Raw genomic sequence first — 25,588 nt, forward strand, 5'->3', positions numbered from 1 at the left:
GTAACATATGGCTCCAGGGATGAAGTGCCTTCAGTTACACGGCTAGCGGGGAGTCATTCTCTTTCGGAAGGAGAAGGTTGAGAAGAGGTGTGGTATAGATTTTCAAAACCGTGAGGCATCTAGATCGAGTGGAGAGGGAGAAACTGTTCCTTTTGGCAGAAGAGTTAAGAACCAGAGGGCATCAATTTCAAATGGTTGACAAAAGAACCAAAGACGACATGAGGGTCATTTTCTTATGCACCTAAAGAGAAAGATTTTGCAGGGTTAAGATGTAAAGGGTGGGGAGTGGGACTAGCTGATGTTCATGTACAGAGAGCTGGCATGAACATAACAGGCCAAATGCCCTCCTTCTGTGCTGGAGTCTTTCTATGATTCTGTGATAGTCTTGCCATTATATTTGACTGAAGTCCCCGTGACAATCTGCTTCCGTTGAGTAATTCAACGCTAGTGTCTACATCCTTTGACCACACTGTGCCTAATACATCAAGCCTCTTTGGAGATGGAATGCTTTTAATTTCAGGCACTCATTGGCAGTGTCACCCAGTGGCAGGTTAGAGACAGAAGATCTAAATGCTAAGTAAAACTCCCTCTACTCTGTCCTAACAACATGCTTGTTTCTCAATCCAATCTTTAGAAAACTACCCCCTACTGCATTAGCATGGTGTTATTTCCTTTTACCACAACTCATCTCAGAGGTATTGTCTGTGAGAAATTAGTCCGTGGCGGTATACTGTGGAGACTGCCATCTCGTTGGCCAAGGCTGGACTTGATGAAATGCATCGCAGGTTCCTTGTCAAGCCATGACCTAGCTGCAGAGTAGGTATAATGCAGGTAATGGGAACTGCCCTTCGAAAAGACCCATCACACACGAAGGGTCATCCTGACTCGAAATGTTGGCTCTATTCTCTCTCCACAGATGCTGTCAGACCTGCTGAATTTTCCAGCATTTTCTGTTTTTGTTTCAGATTCCAACATCTACAGTATTTTGCTTTGACACAAAGTTTGAGCTTGGGTTTAATAGCCGTGTAGATTACAGTTTCAGTATAATGTGAATCCAGGTTTATAAACATACCCCTGAGAAGACACTGGCACCTGCCTCAAATATGAAAATATGTGACTGGTTGGGAATGAGGTAAAGACATGTTGGGAGCAGAGATTCAGGCAGGGAAGAGTTTGGTTTGTCCCCTATAGTTTTTTTCCAGCTCATTCACAGAATGTGGGCATCACTGACAAGGCCAGCATTTAACTGCCATTGAGAAGGTGGTGGTGAGCCGCCTTCTTGAAGTGCTTGTTGGGAAATTTCCAGCAGTTTTAATATAATCGGGTGGCTTGCTGAACCATTACAGACAGTAGTTCACAGTTGCTATGGGTCTGAAGTCACATTCAGGCCAGACAGGGTAAGGAAGGCAGATTTCCTTGCTGCAAGGACATCAGAAACCAGGTGGGCTTTTCCTGACAATCTGGTAGTTTCATGGTCACCATTATTTTTGTTCTAATTTCCAGATACATCAAAGTAATTCACCAGATATAATTAAATTACTCAGCTGCTATGGTGATATTTGAACCTTGCCCCTGGAGTAGTAGTCCAGTAATATAACCACTATAGCACCACATAAATCACCTACAATGGGAGCAGCTGATGCTGCTACTGTGGAGTTTGCACGTTCTCCCCGTGTCTGTGTGTGTTTCCTCCGGGTGCTCCGGTTTTCTCCCACAGTCCAAAAGACGTGCTGGGTAGGTGCCATGCTAAATTCTCCCTCAGTGTACCCAAACGGGCCCCAGAGTGTGGCAACTAGTTGACTTTCACAGTAACTTCATTGCAATGTTAATGTAAGCCTACATGTGACAATAATAAATTTTAAAAGTGCATACTGTAATGAAACATTGTCTGCAGTAGAAACAAGTTTCATTTTTTTATGGTAAAAATGGCCCCCCACTAAGCGTTGTGCATATTTTCAGACGAAAGATGCCCTTTTCACCATCCTTAATGACCTTCGACCCACCGACCACTTCAATATCATCAACTTTTCCAGCCGGATCAAGGTCTGGCAAAGTGGAAAACTTGTCCCTGTCATCTGGGAGACTATAAGAGATGCCAAGAAGTACATCTACGCAATGTCACCTACAGGAGGTAAAAGAAACCGTCTATTATTTTCACTCTGAAGCTTCTGATCTCGAATAGAAAACCTTCTCTTTCGGTCTTTGTGATGTTGTTTGAATGGAAGCCTCCTTAGCATCAGTACTGAGCTTGTGTGGAGTTGTGTGGAACAGGATGTATATTACTTATACACCCTGTTCTGACGACAGAAAATCATTATAAGTTATCTGCATTACACCAGAAAATGTAGCGAGTGAAACACTTGACGATGGTTCCTGTCATGATAGAGACATGATGTGGAGATGCCTGGCTTTTGATGTGGCTTTTGCTACCAAATAAACCTGTTGGACTTTAACCTGGTGTTGTTAAACTTCTTAGTATGATAGAGACATCCAGGACAAATTATGAGTTGTTACTGATAATGGGTTAACTGCTAGAAGGGGTACTCATGGTTTCCACATCTTTGTACATTACACATTTTTTACAAAATCGGCGAGAGCTGTCAACAATTTCAACTTTCTTCAGAGGCTTTTTTTGCACACAATGTTTTTTAAATAGTTTTGTCAGAATGTTTCACACTCAGCACAGAGGCAGAAGTTGGGACGTCTTGATGAAGTTGTACAAGACATTGGTAAGGCCACACTTGGAATACTGTGTGCAATTCTGGTCACCCTATTATAGAAAGGATGTTAGTAAACGAGAAAGAGTGCAGAAAAGATTTACTAGGATGCTACCAGGACTTGATGGATTGAGTTATAAGGAGAGGCTGGATAGACTGGGACTTTTTTCTCTGGAGCGTAGGAGGCTGATGGGTGATCTTATAGAGGTCTATAAGATAATGAGAGGCCTAGATCAGCTAGTTAGTCAATATCTTTTCCCAAAGGTAGAGGAGTCTAAAACTAGAGGGCATAGGTTTAAGATGAGACGGGAAAGATACAAAAGTGTCCAGAGGAGCAATTTTTTCACACAGAGGGTGGTGAGTGTCTGGAACAAGCTGCCAGAGGTAGTAATAGAGGCGGGTACAATTTTGTCTTTTAAAAAGCATTTAGATAGTTACATGGGTACGATGGGTATAGAGGGATATGGGCCAAATGCGGGCAATTGGGGTTAGCTTAGGGGTAAAAAAAAAAGGGCGGCATGGACAAGTTGGGCTGAAGGGCCTGTTTCCATGCTGTAAACCTCCATGACTCTATGATTCTATTACTCTATAAGTGGGGAAAATCAGTCATGTGGATTGAGAGCTCGAGTTAGTGAGCAAGACTGGAGCTACACACACACTGGAAAAACCTTTGAGGATAAACTTGCTGACAGATAAACAGTTCCCTCAGTGTCCGGCCCGGCGAACGCCCCAAGCCAGTTGTTTGCTGGCAGCATGAGGGCTTAGTTTAAAAATAAATATAGAATCAGCGAATAATGAAGAGACCAATTTGTTTCTTTTAAGAACAGATTATAAATCCCTTCCACGAACACAATTCCTCCTTATATCCTGCCAGTTACAGTGACTGAAGTGGCCAGGAAGCTCTTGCTCTCGACTTCCCTTCCTCTCACTGATCAGGACTTCTGTTCCTGAGACTAACCACAGCGTTGTGGGGTTATATCTGCGTGTTCTCGGAGCTGGCTGAATTCCCACTCCAGCTCGCCTGCTCCTCACATAGAACCATAAAATCCCTACAGTGCAGAAGAGGACATTTGGTCCATCGCGTTGCACTGACTCTCTGGCCGGAATTTTACCATCCCTCTCATTACGGAATCGGAGTGGGCGAAGGCAGACAATACAAATCTCTGTTGACCTCGGGCGAGATTTTAAGGTTTTGGGATGAGCAAGGGCATAAAATCCCACCCTCTATCTTACCCAGGTCCTCTCCCTTGCTCTACCCCCATAACCCCACATATTAAGCATGGCCAATCCACCTGACCGACACATCTTTGGATTTTTTTCTATTCATTCGTGGGACATGGGTGTCACTGGCTGGGCCAGCATTTGTTGCCCTTCTCTAGTTGCCCGAGGGCAGTTGAGAGTCAACCACGTTGCTGTGGCTCTGGAGTCACATGTAGGCCAGACCAGATAAGGACAGCAAATTTCCTTCCCTCAAGGATATTTCCTATGGGAGGAAACCCGGAGGAAACCCACGCAGACACGGGGAGAACATGTTAGCTCCACACAGACAGTCACCCAAGATCAGAATCAACCCCGGGTCCCTGTCACTCTGAGGCAGCAGTGTTAACCACTGTGCCACACTGAAGTCCAATCCTTACTATGAAGATGAGGCCAGGGAGTTAGAATCTTACCAGGTCTTGGAATGCATGCCTGACATTTGTAACAGGCCTCTACATAAACCAATACCATCCCAAATTAAAGTTGTAATTTACATCCTTGTACTTCTCAATTATTTCATTTGCCAAATCTCTGAACATTAAAACAAAAAGCATTTGTGTAGGACTGATAACTCTTTCATCTGGAGGTCTACCTAGACACAGTGGGCCAAATGATCTCCTTGTGTGCTGTGAAACTCCAATGGTTCTAAGATGCTTCCAAAATGTTGTTTGTATTTCACTTAATTTTTAATTATTCTCTACCTTTTACCTCTTTATTGTCTTTCTTTATCTTTCTTCCCCCTCCCCCACTCTTCTCCCTATTTCATCTCCCCTCTCCTTATCTTTTCTTCCCGTTTGCTTCCCTTTTTTCTAATTTTACCTCTCTCCCATCCAACTCCCCTCTCCCCCCACATCTCCATCTGTCACAGTTTACCCTCTGATTTCAGCTTCTCTGCCGTTTGGCCATTCACACCTTCTATTCTCTCTATGGACTGCCATGAGCTGCCTTTCCCCTTGTTTGTGTGGCTATGTCTCATCTTTCATTCCCTCACCCTGCAGTATAAATATCTCCCATTTTCTCTGCCTTTTAACTTTGACAAAGTGTCATCTGGTCTCAAAACATCAGCTCTTTTCTCTCCTTACTGATGCTGCCAGTCCTGCTGAGATTTTCCAGCATTTTCTCTTTTGGTTTCAGATTCCAGTTTAGTTCAAAGTTCTTACTTTGCTTCCCAGATACCAACATAAATGATGCCATCCAGACCGCATCGAAGTTGTTGAAAGATTACATAGCTCAGCAGGACAAGAGTGTGCGGACGGTATCACTAATCATCTTCCTGACAGATGGGCGGCCAACCATTGCTGAAATTCAACCTCAAAAAATCCTAAACAACACGAAAAAGGCCGTTGAAAACAAGTTCTGCATCTTCACTTTGGGAATAGGAAGAGATGTGGATTACAGGCTCCTCCAGCGAATGGCACTGGAGAACTGTGGAGTAATGCGGAGAATCGATGAAGACTCGGATGCAAGCACCCAGCTAAAAGGTTTCTATGATGAGATTGGGACTCCACTCCTCTCGGACATTCGTGTGGATTATTCTGAGGATTCAGTGTCTTACGTGACGCAGAATTTCTTCACAAACTATTTCAATGGATCAGAGCTCGTGGTTGCTGGGAAGTTGACCAACAGCACTGCTGACAACTTGCACGTCCAAGTTACTGCAAGCACGAGTGACAAGCACCTCATGCTGGAGGCAGACGTGATTATTAATGATACCAGGAAAAGTTTAAATTACGCCAAGGATAGAGCTAAAATTGCCAAGTTGGTCCAAAGGGCGTGGAGCTATTTAACCATAAAAGAACTGCTGAGATCTCGACTGAAGAGTGGCAACCGCAGAGAGAAGAAAATTCTTTCAGACAAAGCAAGAAATCTGTCATTGGAATATCATTTTGTCACACCCCTCACTTCACTGAGTGTGAAGAGTTTAGATGAACAGAGCATTGGATCCACAGAGAATGTGATGAATGAATCTGAGTTGAAAAATGAGAGAACACAGAGTTTACAGAAAATAAATAAACCAGGTAAGGTGGAGTGCAGTGGTGTTGTCACATGAGTAGCAATCCAGAGACCCAGGATAACATCTCTGGGGACCTGAGTTCAAATCCCACCACAGCAGATGGTAAAAGGGAAATTTGATTTGATTTATTATTGTCAGATGTACTGGGATACAGTGAAAAGTGTTGTTTCTTGCGGGCTATACAGACAAGATATACTGTTCATAAAGTACAAAGGGGAAAAGGAAAAAGGAGAGAGTGCAGAATATAGTGTTGCAGTTACAGATAGAATGTAGAGAAAGATCAGGTTAATATATGATAGGACCATTCAAAAATCTAACAGCAGCAGGGAAGGAGCTGTTCTTGAGCAGGTTGGTACGTGACCTCAGACGTTTGTATTTTTTTCCCGACGGAAGAAGGTGGAAGAGAGAATGTCCAAGGTGCGTGGGTCCTTGATTATGCTGGCTGCTTTTCTGAGGCAGCGGGAAGTGTAGACAGCGTCAATGGATGGGAGGCTGGTTTGAGTGATGGACTGGGCTTCATTCACGACCCTTTGTAGTTTCTTGCGGTCTTAGTCAGAACAGGAGCCATACTAAGCTGTGATACAACCCAGAAAGGATGCTTTCTATGGTGCATCTGTACAAGTTGGTGAGAGTCATAGCAAACATGCCGATTCAGTAAATTCAATAAGAACTGGAATTAAAGTCTGATGCTGACCATGGAACCCTCATCGATTGTCATAAAAACCCATCTGGTTCACTAATGAACTTGAGGGAAGGTAATCTGTCATCCTGACCTGGTCTGGTCTGACTCCAGACCCACATCGGACCCTTGACTTGAGTGGAAACCGGAAAATCTCAGCAGTGGGAGGGGCCATAAAATTCCCCCCTTTGTTTTCTTTCACCTCCCACCATCGATGCTGAAAATCAAATCTTTACAGCCATGAGTATATTAGAATGTCATAATTCTACCTAAACATCACCTGTAAAGTTAGCCATTGTATATTAGAAGAATATATTTGGTTCTCACTCTTCACAATCTTGACTTTGAATTCTGCTCCCTTCCCAAAACCTGGATCAGTCAATCGGGGGGCAGTGACTCCCAGCCATTATTGACAAAATCTGTGTGTACAAGAGAGATGCATTGTGCAAGTTGTAATCTTCAAGTTTCTTTTGTGAAACTACAATAACTAGAGTACTTATCACAGCCCATATGACATGATCATTTGGCAGAAAGGATTCCTTCATTAGAAGATCAGTGGAAATGGAAGAAAAATAATAAAGGCGGTAGTGTACACTGTTTTTTCATATATTCCACTGATCTTCCAAAGGGAGATCAGGTCCTGTTCTGTCCAAGACCACAAGAGACTACAAAGAGTCGTGAACGAATCCCAATCCGTCACTCAAACTAACCTCCCATCCATTGACTCTGTTTACATTTCCCGCTGCCTCGGCAAAGCAGCCAGCATAGCCAAAGACCCTACGCACGCCGGACATTCTCTCTTCCACCTTTCTCTGTCGGGAAAAAGATACAAAAGTCTGAGGTCACGTACCAACCGACTCAAGAACAGCTTCTTTCCTGCTGCTGTCAGACTTCTGAATGGACTTACCTTGCATTAAGTTGATCTTTCTCTACGCCCTCGCTCTGATGGTAACACAATATTCTGCACCCTCTCCTTTCCTTCTCCCCTATGTACTCTTTGAACGGTATGTTTTGTTTCTATTGTGTGCAGGAAATAATACTTTTCACTGTATCCCAATACATGTGAGGATAATAAATCAAATCAAATTTTAAAAAACTACTGGTACAAAATGCCTCGGAGGTTCAGTACCTAAAGAGTTAAACAGCAATTACATGCTAACGTTTCATCAAAAGACATAGTCCAGTTAATTGCTAGATGTTATTCGGGAAGAACTAAGCTCAACAATTAGTTTAATACTGACATTTCTTTGTCTAGACAGCACTTCCTTACGAGAGAGAAAGAAAACAGTGGTGGTTTCAAAAACTTCAGGTAAGTGCTTCAGCTTTGAACCTCTTCACTAAAAGCCCTTGAACTGGTTATTGTAAACCACTGCTTCATGTTTCAATCAGGACAGAAATTATCGTGTCCACTGCAGTGTTACACCAGGCTGCTAATTACACAGGGTTTGCCTGTTTAACAAGAGGAGCATTTTCAGAGATGGTTAAAAAGCACACACCAGCTATTATCTGACTGACTGACTGACTGGACCAAATTGTTAAAATCTGAAAGAAACAAAAATTACAAGGGACCCTTTCTGCAGCTCGCTGATAAATCTTGAAATTATGTTGTGTGTGTATTCAGATTGGGATATTGAATGGAATCTTATGAATTCTTTTTGCTCGCTACTTAAATGGAATATAGTAGTGTAAAATATAATGTAGCATAATATCATCATAGAATCACAGAGTCCGTACAGTGCAGAAAGAGGCCTTTAGGCCCTTTAAGTCTGCCCCAACTCTCCAACAGAGCATCCCACCCAGGCCCTACCCCCATAACCCCACATATTAACCCCACTAATCCCGCTAACCTACACATCTTTGGATGCTGAGGGTGGAATTTTCCCGCCCCGCCCATCACGGGAATTGTAGTGGGGTGGGACACAGGCCATGCAAAGGTCCACAGGCGGGATTTTCCAGCCTTGGGGCGAGCACAGCCTGAAAATCCACCCTCAGGGTCAATTTAGCACGGCCAATCCACCTAACCTGCACATCTTCGGAGTGTGGGAGGAAACCGGGGCACCCAGAGGAATCCCACACAGACTTGAGGAGAATGTGCAAACTCCACACAGACAGTCGCCCAAGGCCAGAATTGAACTTGGGTCCCTGGTGCTGTGAGACAGCAGTGCTAACCACTGTGCCAGCCTATGTTATGCTGTTGTGTTATATTGCCACCGTAACATTATATTTTTGTGGTGAACCATCGTTGGTTCCCACTGGATAGTGCTGAGCCAGGGGCTGGCCAGTACTACAAGGATGTACATATGTTACTGTTGGGTTGTGCTATTGTTGCTGTTGGGGTTAGGGTGGGATTGTTACACCTCTGTACTGTAGTGTTGTGGCACATCCCAGTCGGGCTCCGCCTCCTGGGAGAGGTATAAGAGTCCCTGCTCTGGCCGGGACCCCTTCAGTCTGGGATAGTGTATATAAGTTCTGGTAGCTTCGTTACAGTAAATAAAAGCCTTTCATTTACTGAGCTTCAAGCCTCGTGTTTGAGTAGCGCATCAATTTTTTATATATATATTATATCAAGGCACAAGTTGACATCTCCATTAAAACACCGGACAGAACAATTGTACACGTGTATTAAACATTTGTACACTAATGAAGTTGACCTGTCTGCAAAGCTGTATTTGCAACTTTAGCCAAAGTTTCTTTCGTACCATTTGGTATGATATATAGGTTTTTTTACACTGTTGTAATAACTCCACGGAGGCGAAAGTCACGTCACTAAGTTACTTTATTTACACCATACATATGTACACAGCCAGCTCTCCAGTTGCTTCCTGCGACATTCCCTGGGAGTCTGACACGCGTGCTTTAAATAGGGAGCATGAGGCTCCCTGATTTAACCATCAATTAAGACTCATCAGGTAGTTCATACTCTCGCAAGCCAACCTCATTAGCCTGGCTGAAGTCATCACAACTGTGACCAAATTATTTTGGGGATGAGGCGTGTTGATGTGAACAGTAGCTGTGAATCAGAGATTGTGGCTTCCGATACAGTCAGCCAAAGTTTGAAGAATGCCAGGAACTGAAGTTTGAAAGATGTGACATTTTACTTTTGCCCTGGGGGGTGGGGGTCACAATGGAGATGGAGACTGAGACATGATGTCAAGGCATTCCAATAAAGGCAAGGGGCAGCTGAGTGGGAGGCAAGCTTCCATTCCCTTTGAAAGAGCGGGCGGGGAGGTGGGGGGAGATTGAAGGAAAATATTTGAAATGAAAGCTACTCAAGATGCAAGTGAATGCACCATAATATTTTCAATTAATTTTATACAATCCAGGGAGCTTCTTGCATGTCTGTGCTAAAGTCCTTCCACAGTTGACTGCTGGAGGGCCTGTGAGAGAGGCTGTGTGTGACTTGCGGAACTCATCTTTGCTTTGCTTCTGGCTTTTAGTTGACAGATCCACAAAACGTTGGCTGCCCAATTACATGTTCATAGCATAAAGAACCGCAGATATGAACTATTCTAGTCAGTGATCTAGCGTGAGAGTGTGTTATTCCAAGACCCAATCTTAGATTATGGGCCCGATTTTACCAAAACTTCGCGCCCATTTTCGGGCCGCGAAATCGTGGTAAAGTTGGGCGTCGGGCCTATACCGCGATCTGCACGCGATTCCAAACAGATCGCGGCTTTACCGACACCCGATTCAGGTGCGGGTCCGGCCCGTGCCCGAATCGGGTGGCCTGATGATTTAAATGCATTTGCATGTATTTAAATCGACTTAATGAACTGCGTGCCCAACTCTACCTCCAAATCCCACTTTACCGTCTTCTGGCCCGATCCGCGTCCGCGCTGTAATCGACCTGCCAAATAAAAGTCTAAAGTCGTTGCTGCAGCTTCCAAAGAGCGGGGTCAGAGACTCCAACGGCTCTCTGACCCAGCTCCTCCTCTGGTTGGGGGGGGGGGGGGTGGGGGTGGGGGGCGGGGTGGGAACCAGATCATCCTCTGGTTGGGGGGGTGGGAGGAGGGGGGGTGGGACCCAGATCATCCTCTGGTTGTGGGGGTGTCCACTGCCAGTCTGCGGCCGATCAGTGGGGAGGGAAGGGGAAGGGGGGTCCGCCGCCACTCTGCGGGTGATCCCTCCTCCCCACCGGAGGAACGAATCCCTCCTGCCGGAGTAGACGTGCGGCCATGCCACCCCACAAAACCTTCAGGATGAAGCGATTCCTCGCTAAGAAGATGAAGCAGAACCGGCCGATTCCACAGTGGATCAGCATTAAAACCGGCTACAAGATCAGTACAAGTCCAAGAGGAGACACTGGAGAAGGACCAAGCTGGGCCTGTAAAGGGATACACCATCACTGGTACACGACCAGCCACAGCCATCTCTCCCGCTCTCTTGCCCCTGCAGGGAAGAGTAATCTGTGGCTGGTAGTGTACCAGTGTCTCCTCTTGGACTTGTACTGATCTTGTTGCCGGTTTTCATGCAGATCCACTGTGGAATCGGCCGGTTCTGCTTGGTGAGGAATCGCTTCATCCTGAAGGTTTTGTGGGATGGCATGGCCGCACGTCCACTCTGGCAGGAGGGATTCGTTCCTCCGGTGGGGAGGAGGGATTGCCTGCAGAGTGGCGGCGGACCCCCCTGCCCCCTCCCTCCCCACCGATCGGCCGCAGACTGGCAGCGGATCTCCCCCGACCAGAGGATGATCTGGGTCCCACCCCCCTCCACCTCTCCCCCCCTCCCCCCCCCCTCCCCCCCCCCCCCCCTCCACCCCCAGAGGATGATCGTCAGAGAGCTGCTCTCTTCGCTTTCTGCTTTTTTTTTCTTTCACGCTCGGGCGCGCTCCGTCAGATTTTTAAAAAACTGCGCATGCGCAGTTCAGAGCTCCGATCGGTCCGCCAGCGCTAAGCCCCGCCCACAGTGCGGATCGGACCGGAGCCGGCAAAACGCGTATGGGCGCGCTGGAAAGAGGATTCCAGGTGCGGATCTATTTGATGCCCGGATTCGGCACTTAGACTCAAAATGGTAAAATCAGGCCCTATATGTTGATTTAATCCCTCTATCATTTTATTCTTGACCATGTCTGTCTCCGTTACACATCTGGGAGCTGCCTTACACTCTTTGGTTTGACATACCTCACATTGAATCTATTTCAGAGTTATCTGCGCTACAATATTAATATTCTAAATATAACAGCATGTGATCTCAAATGCCCTGGTATGCTTTAAGATTGCTGTTTATTTTTGTTCAAGTCTTGGTTTCATTTGAGAAACTCAAAGGGAGGTCAAAAAGATTGGCAACAGCAAAGATCAGGAAAACAGGACAGAGAGACAGTGCAGCAAAGGTTTACTAGGCTGATTCCTGGGATGGCAGGTCTGTCATTTGAGGAGAGACTAAGTCAGTCAGGATTATATTCACTGGAGCTTAGAAGAGTGAGAGGGGATCTTATAAAAACATATAAAAGGGTTAGACAGGGTAGATTCAGAAAGAATGTTTCTGATGGTGGCGGAATCCAGAACTAGGGGTCATAGTTTGAGGATAACGGGTAAACCTTTTAGGACTGAGGTGAGGAGAAATTTCTTCACCCAGAGGGTGTTTAATGTGTGGAATTCACTACCACAGAACGTAGTTGAGGCCAAAACGTGTGATTTCAAGAAAAAATTAGATATAGCTCTTGGGGCTAAAGGGATCAAGAGATATGGGGGGGAAGGGGGGGATCAGGATATTGAATTTAGTGATCAGCCATGATCAAAATGAATGGCGGAGCAGGCTCGAAGGGCTGAATGGCCTACTCTGCTTCCAGTTTCTAGAATGAGATTAATCAGCAAATAATGATTAGAGGACACTAACGCTGGATTGTTAAAAACTCTATAAATTATCAAAGCAAGGGACAACTGAGGGAAGTCAAAATTCCCAATCGTAAAACTGGTTCCGTTTCACAGAAGGTCTTTCCTCCCTTTCGGTCACTTGGATAGATTGAGGTTCTTTCATGTCTTTGGGCAGTTTTCTTTTAGTGTATCTTCACACACTTTTTTCCCGCTGGAGAAGGGGTGGACGGATTCCTTGGATTAAAGCAAATTACTGCGGATGATAGAATCTGAAACCAAAAGAGAAAACGCTGGAAAATCTCAGCAGGTCTGGCAGCGTGTGTAAGGAGAGTAAAGAGCTGACATTTCGAGCCCAGATGACCCTTGGTCAAAGCTTTGGTTAAAAAAAATGGTAAAAAATTGCAGCATGCTGCTTTGTAGAGGGACCTGGGTGTCCTTGTGCATGAATCACAAAAAGTTAGTTTGCAGGTGCAGCAGGTAATTAAGAAGGCAAATGGAATTTTGTCCTTCATTGCTAGGGGGATGGAGTTTAAAAACAGGGAGGTTATGTTGCAGCTGTATAAGGTGTTGGTGAGGCCACACCTGGAGTACTGTGTATAGTTTTGGTCTCCTGGCTTGAGAAAGGATATACTGGCACTGGAGGGGGTGCAGAGGAGATTCACTGGGTTGATTCTGGATTTGAGAGGGTTGGCCTATGATGAGAGACTGAGTAGAATTCAGAAGAATGAGGGAAGATTTTATAGAAACATGTCAGATTATGAAGGGAATAGATAAGATAGAAGCAGGGAAGTTGTTTCCACTGGCAGGTGAAACCAGAACTAGGGGGCATGGCCTCAAAATAAGGGGGAACAGATTTAGGACTGAGTTGAGGAGGAACTTCTTCACCCAAAGGGTTGTGAATCTGTGGAATTCCCTGCCCAGTGAAGCAGTTGAGGCTACCTCATTGAATGTCTTTAAGGCAAAGTGAAGGAATTAAGGGTTATGGTGAGCGGGCGGGTAAGTGGAGCTGAGTCCACGAAAAGATCAGCCATGATCTTATTGAATGGCGGAGCAGGCTCGAGGGGCCAGATCGCCTACTTCTGCTCCTAGTCCTTATGTTCTTATGTTCTTTTCGAAAAGTTGTTACCAATAATTGCAAACAAGTGAACTGAAGGTATTATTGCTCCAAACCTGTTTATTGTATTTACCAACTTAATGCCGTCCACATAAACTACTATTTGTTTGTTACGCAGCTGATGGTGATCCTCATTTTGTTGTTGATTTTCCTTTGAGCAAGCTGTCCGTATGCTTTAACATAGATGGTGAGCCAGGTAACATACTCCGACTCGTGTCTGATCAGGAGGGTTCAGGTAAGTAGCAAACTGAAAATGTTTTAAAAGCTTGGTTACTTATTGGTCATTGAGATCATGGGGCAAATATAGAAACATAGAAAAACTACAGCACAAACAGGCCCTTCGTCCCACAAGTTGTGCCGAACACATCCCTACCTTCTAGACCTACCTATAACCCTCCATCCTATTACGCTCCATGTACTCATCCAGGAGTCTCTTAAAAGACCCTATTGAGTTTGCCTCCACCACCACTGACGGCAGCCGATTTCACTCGCCCACCACCCTCTGTGTGAAAAACTTCCCCCTAACATCTCCCCTGTACCTACCCCCCAGCCCCCTAAACCTGTGTCCTCTCGTAGCAGACATTTCCACCCTGGGAAAAAGCCTCTGAGAGTCCACCTGATCTATGCCTCTCAACATCTTATACACCTCTATTAGGTCTCTTCTCATCCTTCGTCTCTCCAAGGAGAAAAGACCGAGCTCCCTCAGCCTATCCTCATAAGGCATGCCACTCAATCCAGGCAACATCCTTGTAAATCTCCTCTGCACCCTTTCAATCTTTTCCACATCCTTCCTACAGTGAGGCGACCAGAACTGAGCACAGTACTCCAAGTGGGGTCTGACGAGGGTCTTATATAGCTGCATCATTAACCCCGGACTCCTAAACTCAATCCCTCGATTGATAAAAATATGTGAGGTTACAGGGATAGGGCCTGGGTGAGATGCTCTGCCGGAGAGTCGGTGCAGACTCAATGGGCCAAATGGCCTCCTTCTGCTCTGTAGGGATTCTATGATGATTCTTTGAGATGCGAATCATAGAACCACAAAGCACAGAATGAGACTCTTTGGCCGACCATGTTTGTGTTCACTTGCTGATGGAGCTATCCATTTTAGACCATAAGATATAGGAGCAGAATTAGGCCATTTGGCCCATCAAGTCTGCTCTGCCATTCAATCATGGCTGTTATGATTCTCATCCCCATTCTCCTGCCTTCTCACCATAACCCTTGATCCGCCGTAACTATTGATCAAGACCTATCTATCTCTGTCCTGGCCTCCACAGCCCTCTGTGGCAATGAGTTCCACAGATTCACCACCCTCTGGCTGAAGAAACTCCCACTTCTCAGAAGATGTTGCTGCGCCGACTTCTCCCAGAATGCTCCAGTGAAGTCCCTCTGCCGCTTCTATTGGATTTTGAACCCACTCTTTCCTCAGCCCTTTAAATTATTTTCCTTTCACGTATTTATCCAGTTCTATGTTCTATGTATTTATCCAATTCTCTTTGAATGCTCCCAATGAATCTGCTTCCACCACCTGATCAGGCTACGTGTTCCAGATCACAGTCATACTCTGTTTAAAAATATATTTCCTAAATTTGCTGCTGGTTTTTTGCCAGTTACCTTAACTCTATCTCCAGTGACTGATCTTTCTCCCAGCAAACTGTCCCCCCATCTCTGTCAAATACCATTCATCATTTGAATAACTCTGTCAAATCTCCTTTTAACCTTGTCTGCTCTCTGTCTCCATATAAAGTCACTCATCTTAGTCTTTCTTTATTTTTCTTCCCCTCCCCCCAACTCTTTCCCCTGTTTTATCTCCCATTTTCTTACCTTTTCTCCCCCTTTGCTTCCCTTTTCCCCCCTTTTTTCTCAATTTTATTTCTCTCCCACCCATCTCCCCCCTCCCCCCACATCTTCATCTGCCACAGCTTACCCTCTGATTGCAGCTTCTCTGCCGTTTGGCCATTCACACCTCCTATTCTCTCAATGGACTGCCATTAGCAGCCTTTCCCCTGGTTTCTGCGGCTATGACTCATCTTTCATTCCCTCACCCTGCAGTATAAATATCTCCCACTTACTCTGCCTTTTAGCTTTGACAAAGGGTCATCTGGACTCGAAACGTCAGCTCTTTTTCTCTCCTTACAGATGCTGCTGACATTTTCCAGCATTTTCTCTTTTGGTTAAAGGCACTCATCCCTGGCAGCATTCTAATTAATCTCTTCTCTATCACCTCAATTGCTGACATCCTCCTCAATGTTCGGTGTCCAGGACTGAGCATAATGGCCAAGATTTTTCAAGGCCCGTTCGCCACAGATACGAATCCCCTTACAGCCGCTAACTCTCACAAGAGACCAAAGATGGGATTTGCACCTGCGGGAATTCCGAATGTGATGTTCCTGGGCCCTCCTCCCCCTTCAGGCTCTCATCCAGAAAGGGTGAGAATCTGTTTGGAATGCTGGCAAGATCACCTGCAACTGAAGGGAATCTTGCAATTGGCTTTGCAGGAACAGGAATGTTGCTGACAATCCCTCCTGCATTTCCTGGCTTTGCCTTTGCATCCCTTGCAACTGAGGGAGGGCCACCGTCTGCCCGAATCGTGGCTCATTCCTGCCTCCACCTAATGTGCGTCAGAAGCAGTGTGGTGCTCACCAAATAGTGACCCAGAATCCAGTCTGCCATGTTCGCTTTATCCACATTTGTATATTAAATTTAAAATACAGTTAATTTATTAGTGTCATAAATAGGCTTACATTAACACTGCAATCAAGTTACTGTGAAAATCCCCGAATTGCCACACTCTGGCCCCTGTTCAGGTATACTGAGGGAGAATTTAGCATGACCAATCCACCTAACCAGCACATCTTTCGGACAGTGGGAGGAAACCGGAGCACCCGGAGGAATCCCGCACAGACACGGGGAGAATGTGCAGACTCCGCACAGACAATCACCCAAGCCGGGAATTGAAGAGGGTCCCTGGCGCTGTGAGGCAGCAGTGCTAACTACTGTGTCACTGTGCCAGTTTTTCTATTGCCTCAACTTTTACCTGTGGATTCCTAAATCTTCTTTCATGGGTGGCACGGTAGCACAGTGGTTAGCACTGCTGCTTCACAGCTCCAGGGACCTGGGTTCGATTCCCGGCTTGGGTCACTGTCTGTGTGGAGTTTGCACATTCTCCTTGTGTCTGTGTGGGTTTCCTCCGGGTGCTCCGGTTTCCTCCCACAGTCCAAAGATGTGCGGGTTAGGTTGATTGGCCATGCTAAAAATTGCCTCTTAGAGTCCTGAGATGTGTAGGTTAGTGGGATTAGCGGGTAAATATGTAGGGATATGGGGGTAGATCTTGATCTTGGGTGGGATTGTGGTCGGCGCAGACTCGATGGGCCAAATGGCCTCTTTCTGCACTGTAGGGTTTCTATGATTCTATGTGAACGCCCAGCCTCCCCCCTGTTTGTTTCAAGCCATTGCCCTGATTCTGTTTTGTAAAAGTTCAGCATAACTTTCTTGCTCCCTTGCTTTTGTACTCTGTGAGCGGGATATTCCAGACGCGCTCGCCCTAAGGCTGGAAAACCCCACCCGAGGTCAACGGACTTTTGCACGGTCCGTATCCCGCCCGCTACGATTCTTGACATGGGCGGGTTGGGAAAATTCCGTCCTTGTCTGTATTAATACAGTCCAAAGATGTGCGGGTTAGGTTGATTGGCCATGCTAAAATTGCCCCTTAATGTCCTGAGATGCGTAGGTTAGAGGGATTAGCGGGTAAATGTGTAGGGATATGGGGGTAGGGCCTGGGTGGGATTGTGGTCGGTGCAGACTCGATGGGCCAGATGGCCTCTTTCTGCACTGTAGGGTTTCTATGATAATAAAGCTAACCATCCCATATGTTTTTTTCAGGCTTAACCTAGCCTGTCACCGTTAAAGATTTGTATTGATGTCTTCGCAAGTCTCTCTGTTGCTGCACTTCCTATAAAATTGTACCATTTAGTCCATAGAATCCCTACAGTGCAGAAGGAGGTCATTCAGCCCATCGAGTCTGCACTGATAACAATACCACCCAGGCCCTATCCTGGCAGCTGCACTTAATCCCCTTGACACTAAGAGGAAATCCCACCCAGACCTGTTCCCCTTAGCCCCAAGTATTTACCCTGCAACATCCCCTAATCTGTACATCTTGGGACACGAAGGAGGAATTTAGCATGGCCAATCTACCTAACCTGCACATTTTTGGAGTGTGGGTGGAAACCGGAGCACCCGTAGGAAACCCATGCAGACACAGGAGAACGTGCGGACTCAGAGCAGGCAGTACGCCGAGGCCAGAATCGAACCCGGGTCCCTGGTGCTGTGAGGCAGCAGTGAACCACTGTGCTACCGTGCCGCCTCTCTTCATCTTTCCTATCAAAATGTATCACTCTACGCTTCATTGCACCCATTGCATCTGCCCATTTCACCATCCTATAACCGCCTAAATTCCTGTATTCTCAAGTCACTAATAAACATTAAATAGACAATTTTCTTTCAATAATTTTGGTTTTCAGTGTCAGCACCAAGCATTCCAAACTCAGATAGTGAATGCTCAGTTCCGTTTCGAGTAAACTTCCTTCACTTCTGGCACAAAGTTTTGCCTTGGTCTTAACCGCAGAAGATTCTTTTTTGTAAGATATTTTCCAATTCCCTAACCATCCTTCTTTATAGTCTTTCTCTGGTAAATTACCAATTCTATGCCAAATAGTATCAATTTAAGATTAATTTTATCAAATGTATCGCGTGGACTCATATACCTTAGTAACTGGGTTGAAATTGCCCAATATCACTTTCACAAAAGCCCCTTATATAAAGCAGTGAGAGAATAGAGAACAGGATTCCACCCCACACCCCCCATACTAGGAACAAAGTAATGTGGCAATGCGTGGATGTATCCAATCCTCCAAATCAATTCATCTTTTCTGTAATAGGGCTTTATGTTTGTGCATAGACCTTTAACATAAAGAATAATGCAAGATTCTTCCTTGTTTCTAAAGAAGCATTATATATGTTCATATGGCAGTGGAAAAAGGTTCAACAGTGAAGTCTCTCTTTTATTGTAACAACATCACATTGCAAGTGTGACAAAATGCTGTTATTTCCATGTGAATTCCAACATCGTATTGACTGACATTTTGGAGGAAGGAAGATCAGATTCCTTTAAATAAATAGAAACATCGAAACTAGAAGCAGGGGAGGCCATTCGGCCCTTCGAATCGGCTCCACCATTCATCTTGACCACGGCTGATCATTGAATTCAATGTCCTGATCCCTCCTTCCCCCCATATCCCTTGATCCCTTTAGCCCCAAGAGCAAAATCTAATTTCTTCTTGAGCTCAGGCAACGTTTTGGCATTGACTACTTTCTGTGGTAGTAAATTCCACACATTCACCACCCTCTGGGTGAAGAGATTTCTCCTCACCTCAGTTCTAAAAGGTTTACCCCTTATCCTCAAACTATGATCACTAGATCTGGACTCCCCCACCACTGAGAACATTCTTTCTGAATCTACCCTGCCTAAGCCTGTTAGAATTTTATAAGTTTCTATGAGATCCCCTCTCACTCTTCTAAACTCGTGTGAATATAATCCTATCTAGGCCGGAGTTTTCTGGTTGTTCATGCTGGTGGGATCTGCTGGTCCTGCCAATGGCGCACCCCCGCTACGGGTTTCTAGGTGGCATGGGGTGAAGTTAACCCTTTGACAGTGGCGGGACCAGAACATCCCTCCGCTGTCCAACAGCACCCCATCTCCCGCCACACGAAACATGCCACGGGGAGCCCAGAGAATCCCATCCCCAGTCTCTGAATTTCTATGGGATTTGACTGATTGACTCAGGGATTGGTGGAACACGCAGAGATGGACCGAACAAGAATTTGGGACAACTTCTGTGGAAACCTAGGTTCATGCACGTTGAACAGTTCCCTCTATTTTTGAGAAATGTGTCAGCATTCTCCAGTATCATAGCACCAAGGCTTGAATTGGACTTATCAGGAAGTACACTCAAGTGGCAAAAGACTCCCCAATCATTTGGCTACACTTGCCAAACCTCAGGGGCTAAACATAATTGCTATAGGATTCAAAGTGGATTTCCTTCATCATTCCAGTTTTACTAGTTATTGGCCAGAAAAATATTTGTGTCCCTAAGATAGTAGTCAATCACATTGAACCAAAGGTAAAATGGGGAGGTGATGGCCTCGTGGTATTATTGCGAGACTATTAATCCAGAAACTCAGCTAATATTCTGGGAACCTAGATCCAAATCCCGCCATGACAGATAGAACTCGAATTCAATTAAAAAATATCTGGAATTAAGAATCTACTGATGACCATCAATCGATTGTCGAAAAAACCCATCTGGTTCACAAATGTCCTTTAGGGAAGGAAATCTGTCGTCCTTACCTGGTCTGGCCTACATGTGACTCTGGAGCCACAGCAATGTGGTTGACTCTCAACTGCCCTCCAAGGGCAGCTAGGGATGGGCAACAAATGCTGGCCAGCCAATGATACCCATATCCCTTGAATGAATGAAACAAAAAGATCTGTTGTCTGTTACTTTGGCACTGGCCATATTGAAAAGTGATTTTAAAAGTGAGTGTGGTTCATATGAATCTTCCTGCATGGTAATGATTTTAAAGTTGCGATGTCTAATAATATCTTCTGTTGCTGGCAGGAGTGACAGTTAATGGGCAGTTGATTGGATCTCCAGCACCTCCTAATGGACATAAGAAGCAGCGCACCTATTTCAGCGCCATCACCATCATTGTCAGTAAACCCTCCCGCTCCTATATTGAAATCACACCTCACAAGGTCATCTTTGACAGCCGAGATAGATTTATCTTATCGTGTGATAAAACCATAGAGGTGGAGAGTGAAGGCTTAGTGGTTTCCGTGACTGCTAAATCCAAGGTCACCGTGACAATACAGGAGTATACCTCCTTTGTCTTCCTGCTTCATCAATATAAGAATCCTGCCCCCTATCAGAGAGATCACCTGGGATTCTACATTCTCAACAGCAAGGGGCTCTCCCCCAATGCTCACGGACTCTTAGGTAAAGTGGCCTGCATTTTTTAAATAATATATTTGTGCCAGTGTGTGTTGTAATGATACTTTTAAAATCAAATTTAACAACGTTTCTTAAGCTATGCTATTACAGGTTACATCATACATTGACCATCTTAACAGACTAATTTTATGTTATGGGGCTATGGTAGTTTAGTCACGCTGTTACTCGACTAACCAGCTAGCGACTTGGTCTCATGATCAGGAGTTCTCAGCTCTCACACAATCTTACTGGTTCACTCCGCCTATCAGCCGGCAGGGAATGATGGTCAGATCTGTGTCATTATGTCGAACATTACTCACTCAACCAACAATAGCAAAAGGAAAATGGTCGCTTGCTGTTTGTGGGATCTTGCTGGCTTTTGTATTTCATTACATAGCGGTCAATGAATTAGAAACTAATTTGCTATTAGTGGAACAATTTCAGATGCTCCTGAAATAGCTCTTGTATAAATGCAAGTGTCTTGTTTTGAAATTGCCTTGTTCATGCCACTTTGAAAAGAGTTCAGATTGCATTGGTAAGAAGCCAGAAGTAACAAAACAAGGTGAAACTCTCTCATTCCAGTTAGAATTCAGCAGGGCTGGTAGAGAAATAACAAAAAATCCCTTTTTGTTTTCAGTAGCTTGCATCTTATGTCATTCATTCACAGGATATGGGCTAGGGTGGCATGGTGGCACAGTGGTTAACACTGCTGCCTCACAGCGCCAGGGGCCCGGGTTCGATTCCTGGCTTGGGTCACTGTCTGTGTGGAGTTTGCATATTCTCCCCATGTCTACGTGGGTTTCCTCTGGATGCTCTGGTTTCCTCCCACAGTCCAAAGATGTGCGGGTTAAGTGGATTGGCTGTGCTAAATTGTCCCTTCGTGTCAGCTGGGGTAAACACATGTGGTTATGGGGATAGGGCCTGGGTGGGATTGTGATCAGTGCAGATTCGATGGACTGAATGGCCTCCTTCTGCACTGTAGGATTCTATGACTCTATTTAACGTTTATCAGTCATCCCCTAAATGCCCTTAAGGGGAAGTCTTGTGGCTGGGTGGGTAGCACCCGTGTCTCTGAAGGTGAAGTCTGGGTTCAAATCCCACTCCAGGACTCATTGGTCATGGAAGGAGTCTTCGTGATGCCGCTAGGATGATGATCAGGTTGCTAACCCTTCTCCACTATTTTCAAATTGTGGGGGGGTAATAAAAGTGTATTAGGTGAAGATGCAAAACAAACAAATGCCCTTGATAAGGCGGCAGTGAGCTGTCTTCTCAACTATAGCTGAGCAGTGAGCTTGACTATTCCAGATGGAAATGAAGAGTAACCTGCATTGCTGCAATAAAGGCAAAATACTGCGGATGCTGGAATCTGAAACAAAAACAGAAACTGCTGGAAAACCTCAGCAAGTCTGACAGCATCTGTGAAGAGAGAATAGAGCCAACATTTCGAGTCTGGGTGACCCTTCATCAGAGCTGCATTGCTGGGTCTGGCGTCACATATAATCTGAATAAGGACAGCGGATTTTTCTTCCTTTAGAGAACAGTAGTGAACGTGATGGGTTCTTGCAACAATCCAGTAGTTTAATAGTCGCCATTACAGACACTCGCTTTTCATTCCAGGTATTATTTAATTAACATTCCCCCAGTATGGTTTCAACTCATTTTGCTGGGTCATGGGTCCAGGCCTCTGGATTGGGGCGGCATGTGGCCCAGTGGTTAGCACTGCTGCCTCACAGCGCCAGGGACCCGGGTTCGATTCCGGGCTTGGGTTACTGTCTTGGTGGAGTTTGCACGTTCTCACCATGTCTGCGTGGGTTTCCTCCAGGTGCTCCAGTTTCCTCTCACAGTCTGAAAGACGTGCTGGTTAGGCGCATTGACCCAAACAGGTGCGGGAGTGTGGCAACTAGGGGATTTTCACAGTAACTTCATTGCAGTGTTAATGTAAGCCTTACTTGTGACCAATAGATAAATAAACTTTAAAAAACTACTGGCCTAGTAATGTTACCGCACTGCCCTCATTTACAGGGCACAGAATTCAGCAGCAGGAATAGTGCTCAGGCAGCGTTCAGGTGGCTCACATTGCATTAATCATGGTGGCTTACCTTTCCTCACTGTAATGTCTTGAGTTTACACCCGCGGTTTCTCAATACAGGTGTAACTGAAGAAAATAGTCTGTAGTACTTTCCCAGAGCTCAGCAGGCAGACCCAATTTTTTATTTTATTCCCACGGACAACTGTGGCACATAGAAATTTGGCTTTCACGCACCCCTAGGATTCCATGTGGGAGGAGGGTTTGCATGAGTCACGCAAGCTAATAGCTAGTAAATGATACATTATGTAAACAGTAATACATGAAGCAGGGGTAAGTTACATTAGAGCGCTACACAGTCAACAGGATGTGTTGGCATCCAACCAGGAAGTCTGAAATACAGCCCTTTCCAAATATTTCCAGGCTGCACACACTAATGACAGCCGACTTCTGTTAAAGACAAAGCACAATTTGGGAACACCATTAAGGCAGCACGGTGGCACAGTGGTTAGCACTGCTGCCTCAGAGCGCCAGGGACCCAGGTTCAATTCCAGCCTCGGGTCACTGTCTGTGTGGAGTTTGTCTGTTCTCTCTGTGTCTGCGTGAGTTTCCTCCGGGTGCTCCGGTTTCCTCCTATGGTCCAAAGATGTGCAGGTTAGGTGGATTGGCTAAATTGTCCATTAGTGTCAGGGGGATTAGCAGGGTAAATAGGTGGTGTTACGGGAATAGGGCGTGGGTGAGATTGTGGTCGGTGCAGACTCGATGGGCTGAATGGCCTCCTTCTGCACTGTAGGGATTCTATTCTGTGAAAGGAGGGAAAAAGAAGGGAGAAAATTGAACAAAGGTTCGCTTCCCATTGGCTCTCAAGATCTGTAGGTGATTCTATGCCTTTCACTATTTCTCTGTATTTGCAGTGAAGTATTGATCTCCTATCACCAGTCCTGCTTTCAGATGGGTTAAAGTCTATGAATGGTAATGCATTTTCATACCAGACGTTATCATAACAATATTTCTCCTGCAGGCCAGTTCTTATACCAGGAGGTGCAAATCATTGAAACAGCTACAAGGACAACTGGACCAGCGAAACAGCAAAATCAGACAGGAGCTCAGGACGAAGGAAGTGGGAGGTCGAAGGGGTCGGTGATCATGCTAATTATTAAAGATCGAGTTGTGCCCGTGGTGAAAAAGCAAAGATGGATTTACAATGGGCAGCACCAGGTCGACTGCTGGTTTGCCAAAAGCAATGCCATTAATCTGATTGATGGAGCGTACAAAGATTATCTCGTGTCAAATCTCTTTGAGGCAACCACAAGCAGTGCAACTGAACTTCAATGGGCAGAACAGAACATAATGTCTATTTTTTTACCACCCTTTCCTTAAAAACTGTTGCAACGGCGATATTTAGTTGGCTTTTGCACAATCACAAATGTCATGCTTTGTCTCCTTGGTAACCACATGGTTTATAACATTTCACTGCAGATGTTCTCTTGAGTTTCCCATGGACAGAAAACATTTTAAAAGCTCAGTCTGTATCCAAGAATTTTTGCAGCCACAGTCCAAAGGATCTTTCTGCAAATGAGTGAACTGTTTCCCTCCAGGGACTCTCCTGAAAGGGGTTTGCTTTGTGGCTCTCGACAAAATAACCAGCCCTCACTGAAGGATGGGTATGAAAGACATTACATGTCTAAGCCCACTCATTACTGTGAGTCCTTTCCCCCACTTCCCTGCCACTTAGAGCCAGGTGCGGCTACATCAGATACTTCATTCAGAGACATGTTCCAAAAATATAAAGCTAGACTTTGCCAGACTAACTTTCCAACTGGATCTCCAAAGTAAAGTAAAGGACAAGTGGCCTTGAAAAGAACGATCAACAAGACTTGTGTAAGGGTTAGCAGGAGTCGATAACATATAAAGGGCTGTAGTAAAATGTATGCCTCGTAATTAGATATGGTGATATCTGGTACAGTCTCTTTAACACATTAATATAACTTTCCCTTATTCGCTGTTTAGCCATTTATTTTCAAAACCTCCATTAACAGTAAGGCTGAAGAAATTCATGCAGATGCAGTAAATGTTCATCTGCTTAAATTGCTAATCATAGAATCCCTACAATGCAGAAGGAGGCCATTGAGCCCATCGATCTGTACCGACCACAATCCCACCCAGGCCCTATTCCCGTAACCCCACATATTTACTCTGCTAATCCCCTGATACTAGGGTCAATTTAGCATGGCCAATCAGCCTAACCCGCACATCTTCAGACTGTGGGAGGAAACCGGAGCACCCGGAGAAAACCCACGCAGACACAGGGAGAATGTGCAAACTCCACACAGACTGGAATGGAACCAGGGACTCTGGTGCTGTAAGGCAGCAGTGCTAACCACTGTGCCACCGTGCTGCCCCAATTCCTAAGTTTATCGGTTAGAAGATACGGTTCATTGCCCTACAAGACTACCATTGAAAGAATGTTCCAAATACACAGCGGGTGTCGCTTCCATAGCATGTATGAAAAATGATTGATAAAAAGTCCAAGGGTAACTGAGAGCAGATTTTGATGATAGCTCTGTGTGAATTCAGTGGAATTTACCTTACAAAAGATGATGAAGCTGGTATATATGTTGTAAAAACAATAAAGTACAAGTCAGAGGATTGCCATATACCATAGAATTCTCTGATCAAACTATTACCTTGAATCTAGCTCTAATCATCCAAACTCAAAGGAGACAGTCAGCTGTGAGGTGACTGGCTATAGTGTCAGTGGAGTCAATAATGAGCAAATACTGAAGAATTTTAGACTTCTCAGCCTTGAGAGGTGGTGATGATGGTGTGACCTTATCTAAAATAGTGAACATCAGTAAAGTCAAATCCAAAACATGGCAGTAAAACAAGTGGAGAAAAGGTCAATTTGACGAA

General features: G+C 45.2%; 1 protein-coding gene across 1 annotated transcript in view; it reads left to right on the forward strand.

Annotated features, from left to right (window-relative positions):
• itih5 (inter-alpha-trypsin inhibitor heavy chain 5) overlaps positions 1-25,361 on the forward strand; it is a 67,323-nt gene extending 41,962 nt beyond the window's left edge. The window contains exons 8-13 of the mRNA XM_078235916.1: positions 1,960-2,131; positions 5,147-5,992; positions 7,923-7,976; positions 13,713-13,829; positions 20,278-20,655; positions 23,697-25,361. Of these exons, the coding sequence (XP_078092042.1) occupies positions 1,960-2,131; positions 5,147-5,992; positions 7,923-7,976; positions 13,713-13,829; positions 20,278-20,655; positions 23,697-24,055 (1,926 nt within the window). The 3' untranslated portion in view covers positions 24,056-25,361. The remainder of the gene's footprint in view (positions 1-1,959; positions 2,132-5,146; positions 5,993-7,922; positions 7,977-13,712; positions 13,830-20,277; positions 20,656-23,696) is intronic.
• Positions 25,362-25,588: the final 227 nt, after the last annotated feature.

The sequence above is a fragment of the Mustelus asterias genome, chromosome 19 (genome assembly GCF_964213995.1).
Source record: "Mustelus asterias chromosome 19, sMusAst1.hap1.1, whole genome shotgun sequence".
Classification (NCBI taxonomy): domain Eukaryota; kingdom Metazoa; phylum Chordata; class Chondrichthyes; order Carcharhiniformes; family Triakidae; genus Mustelus; species Mustelus asterias.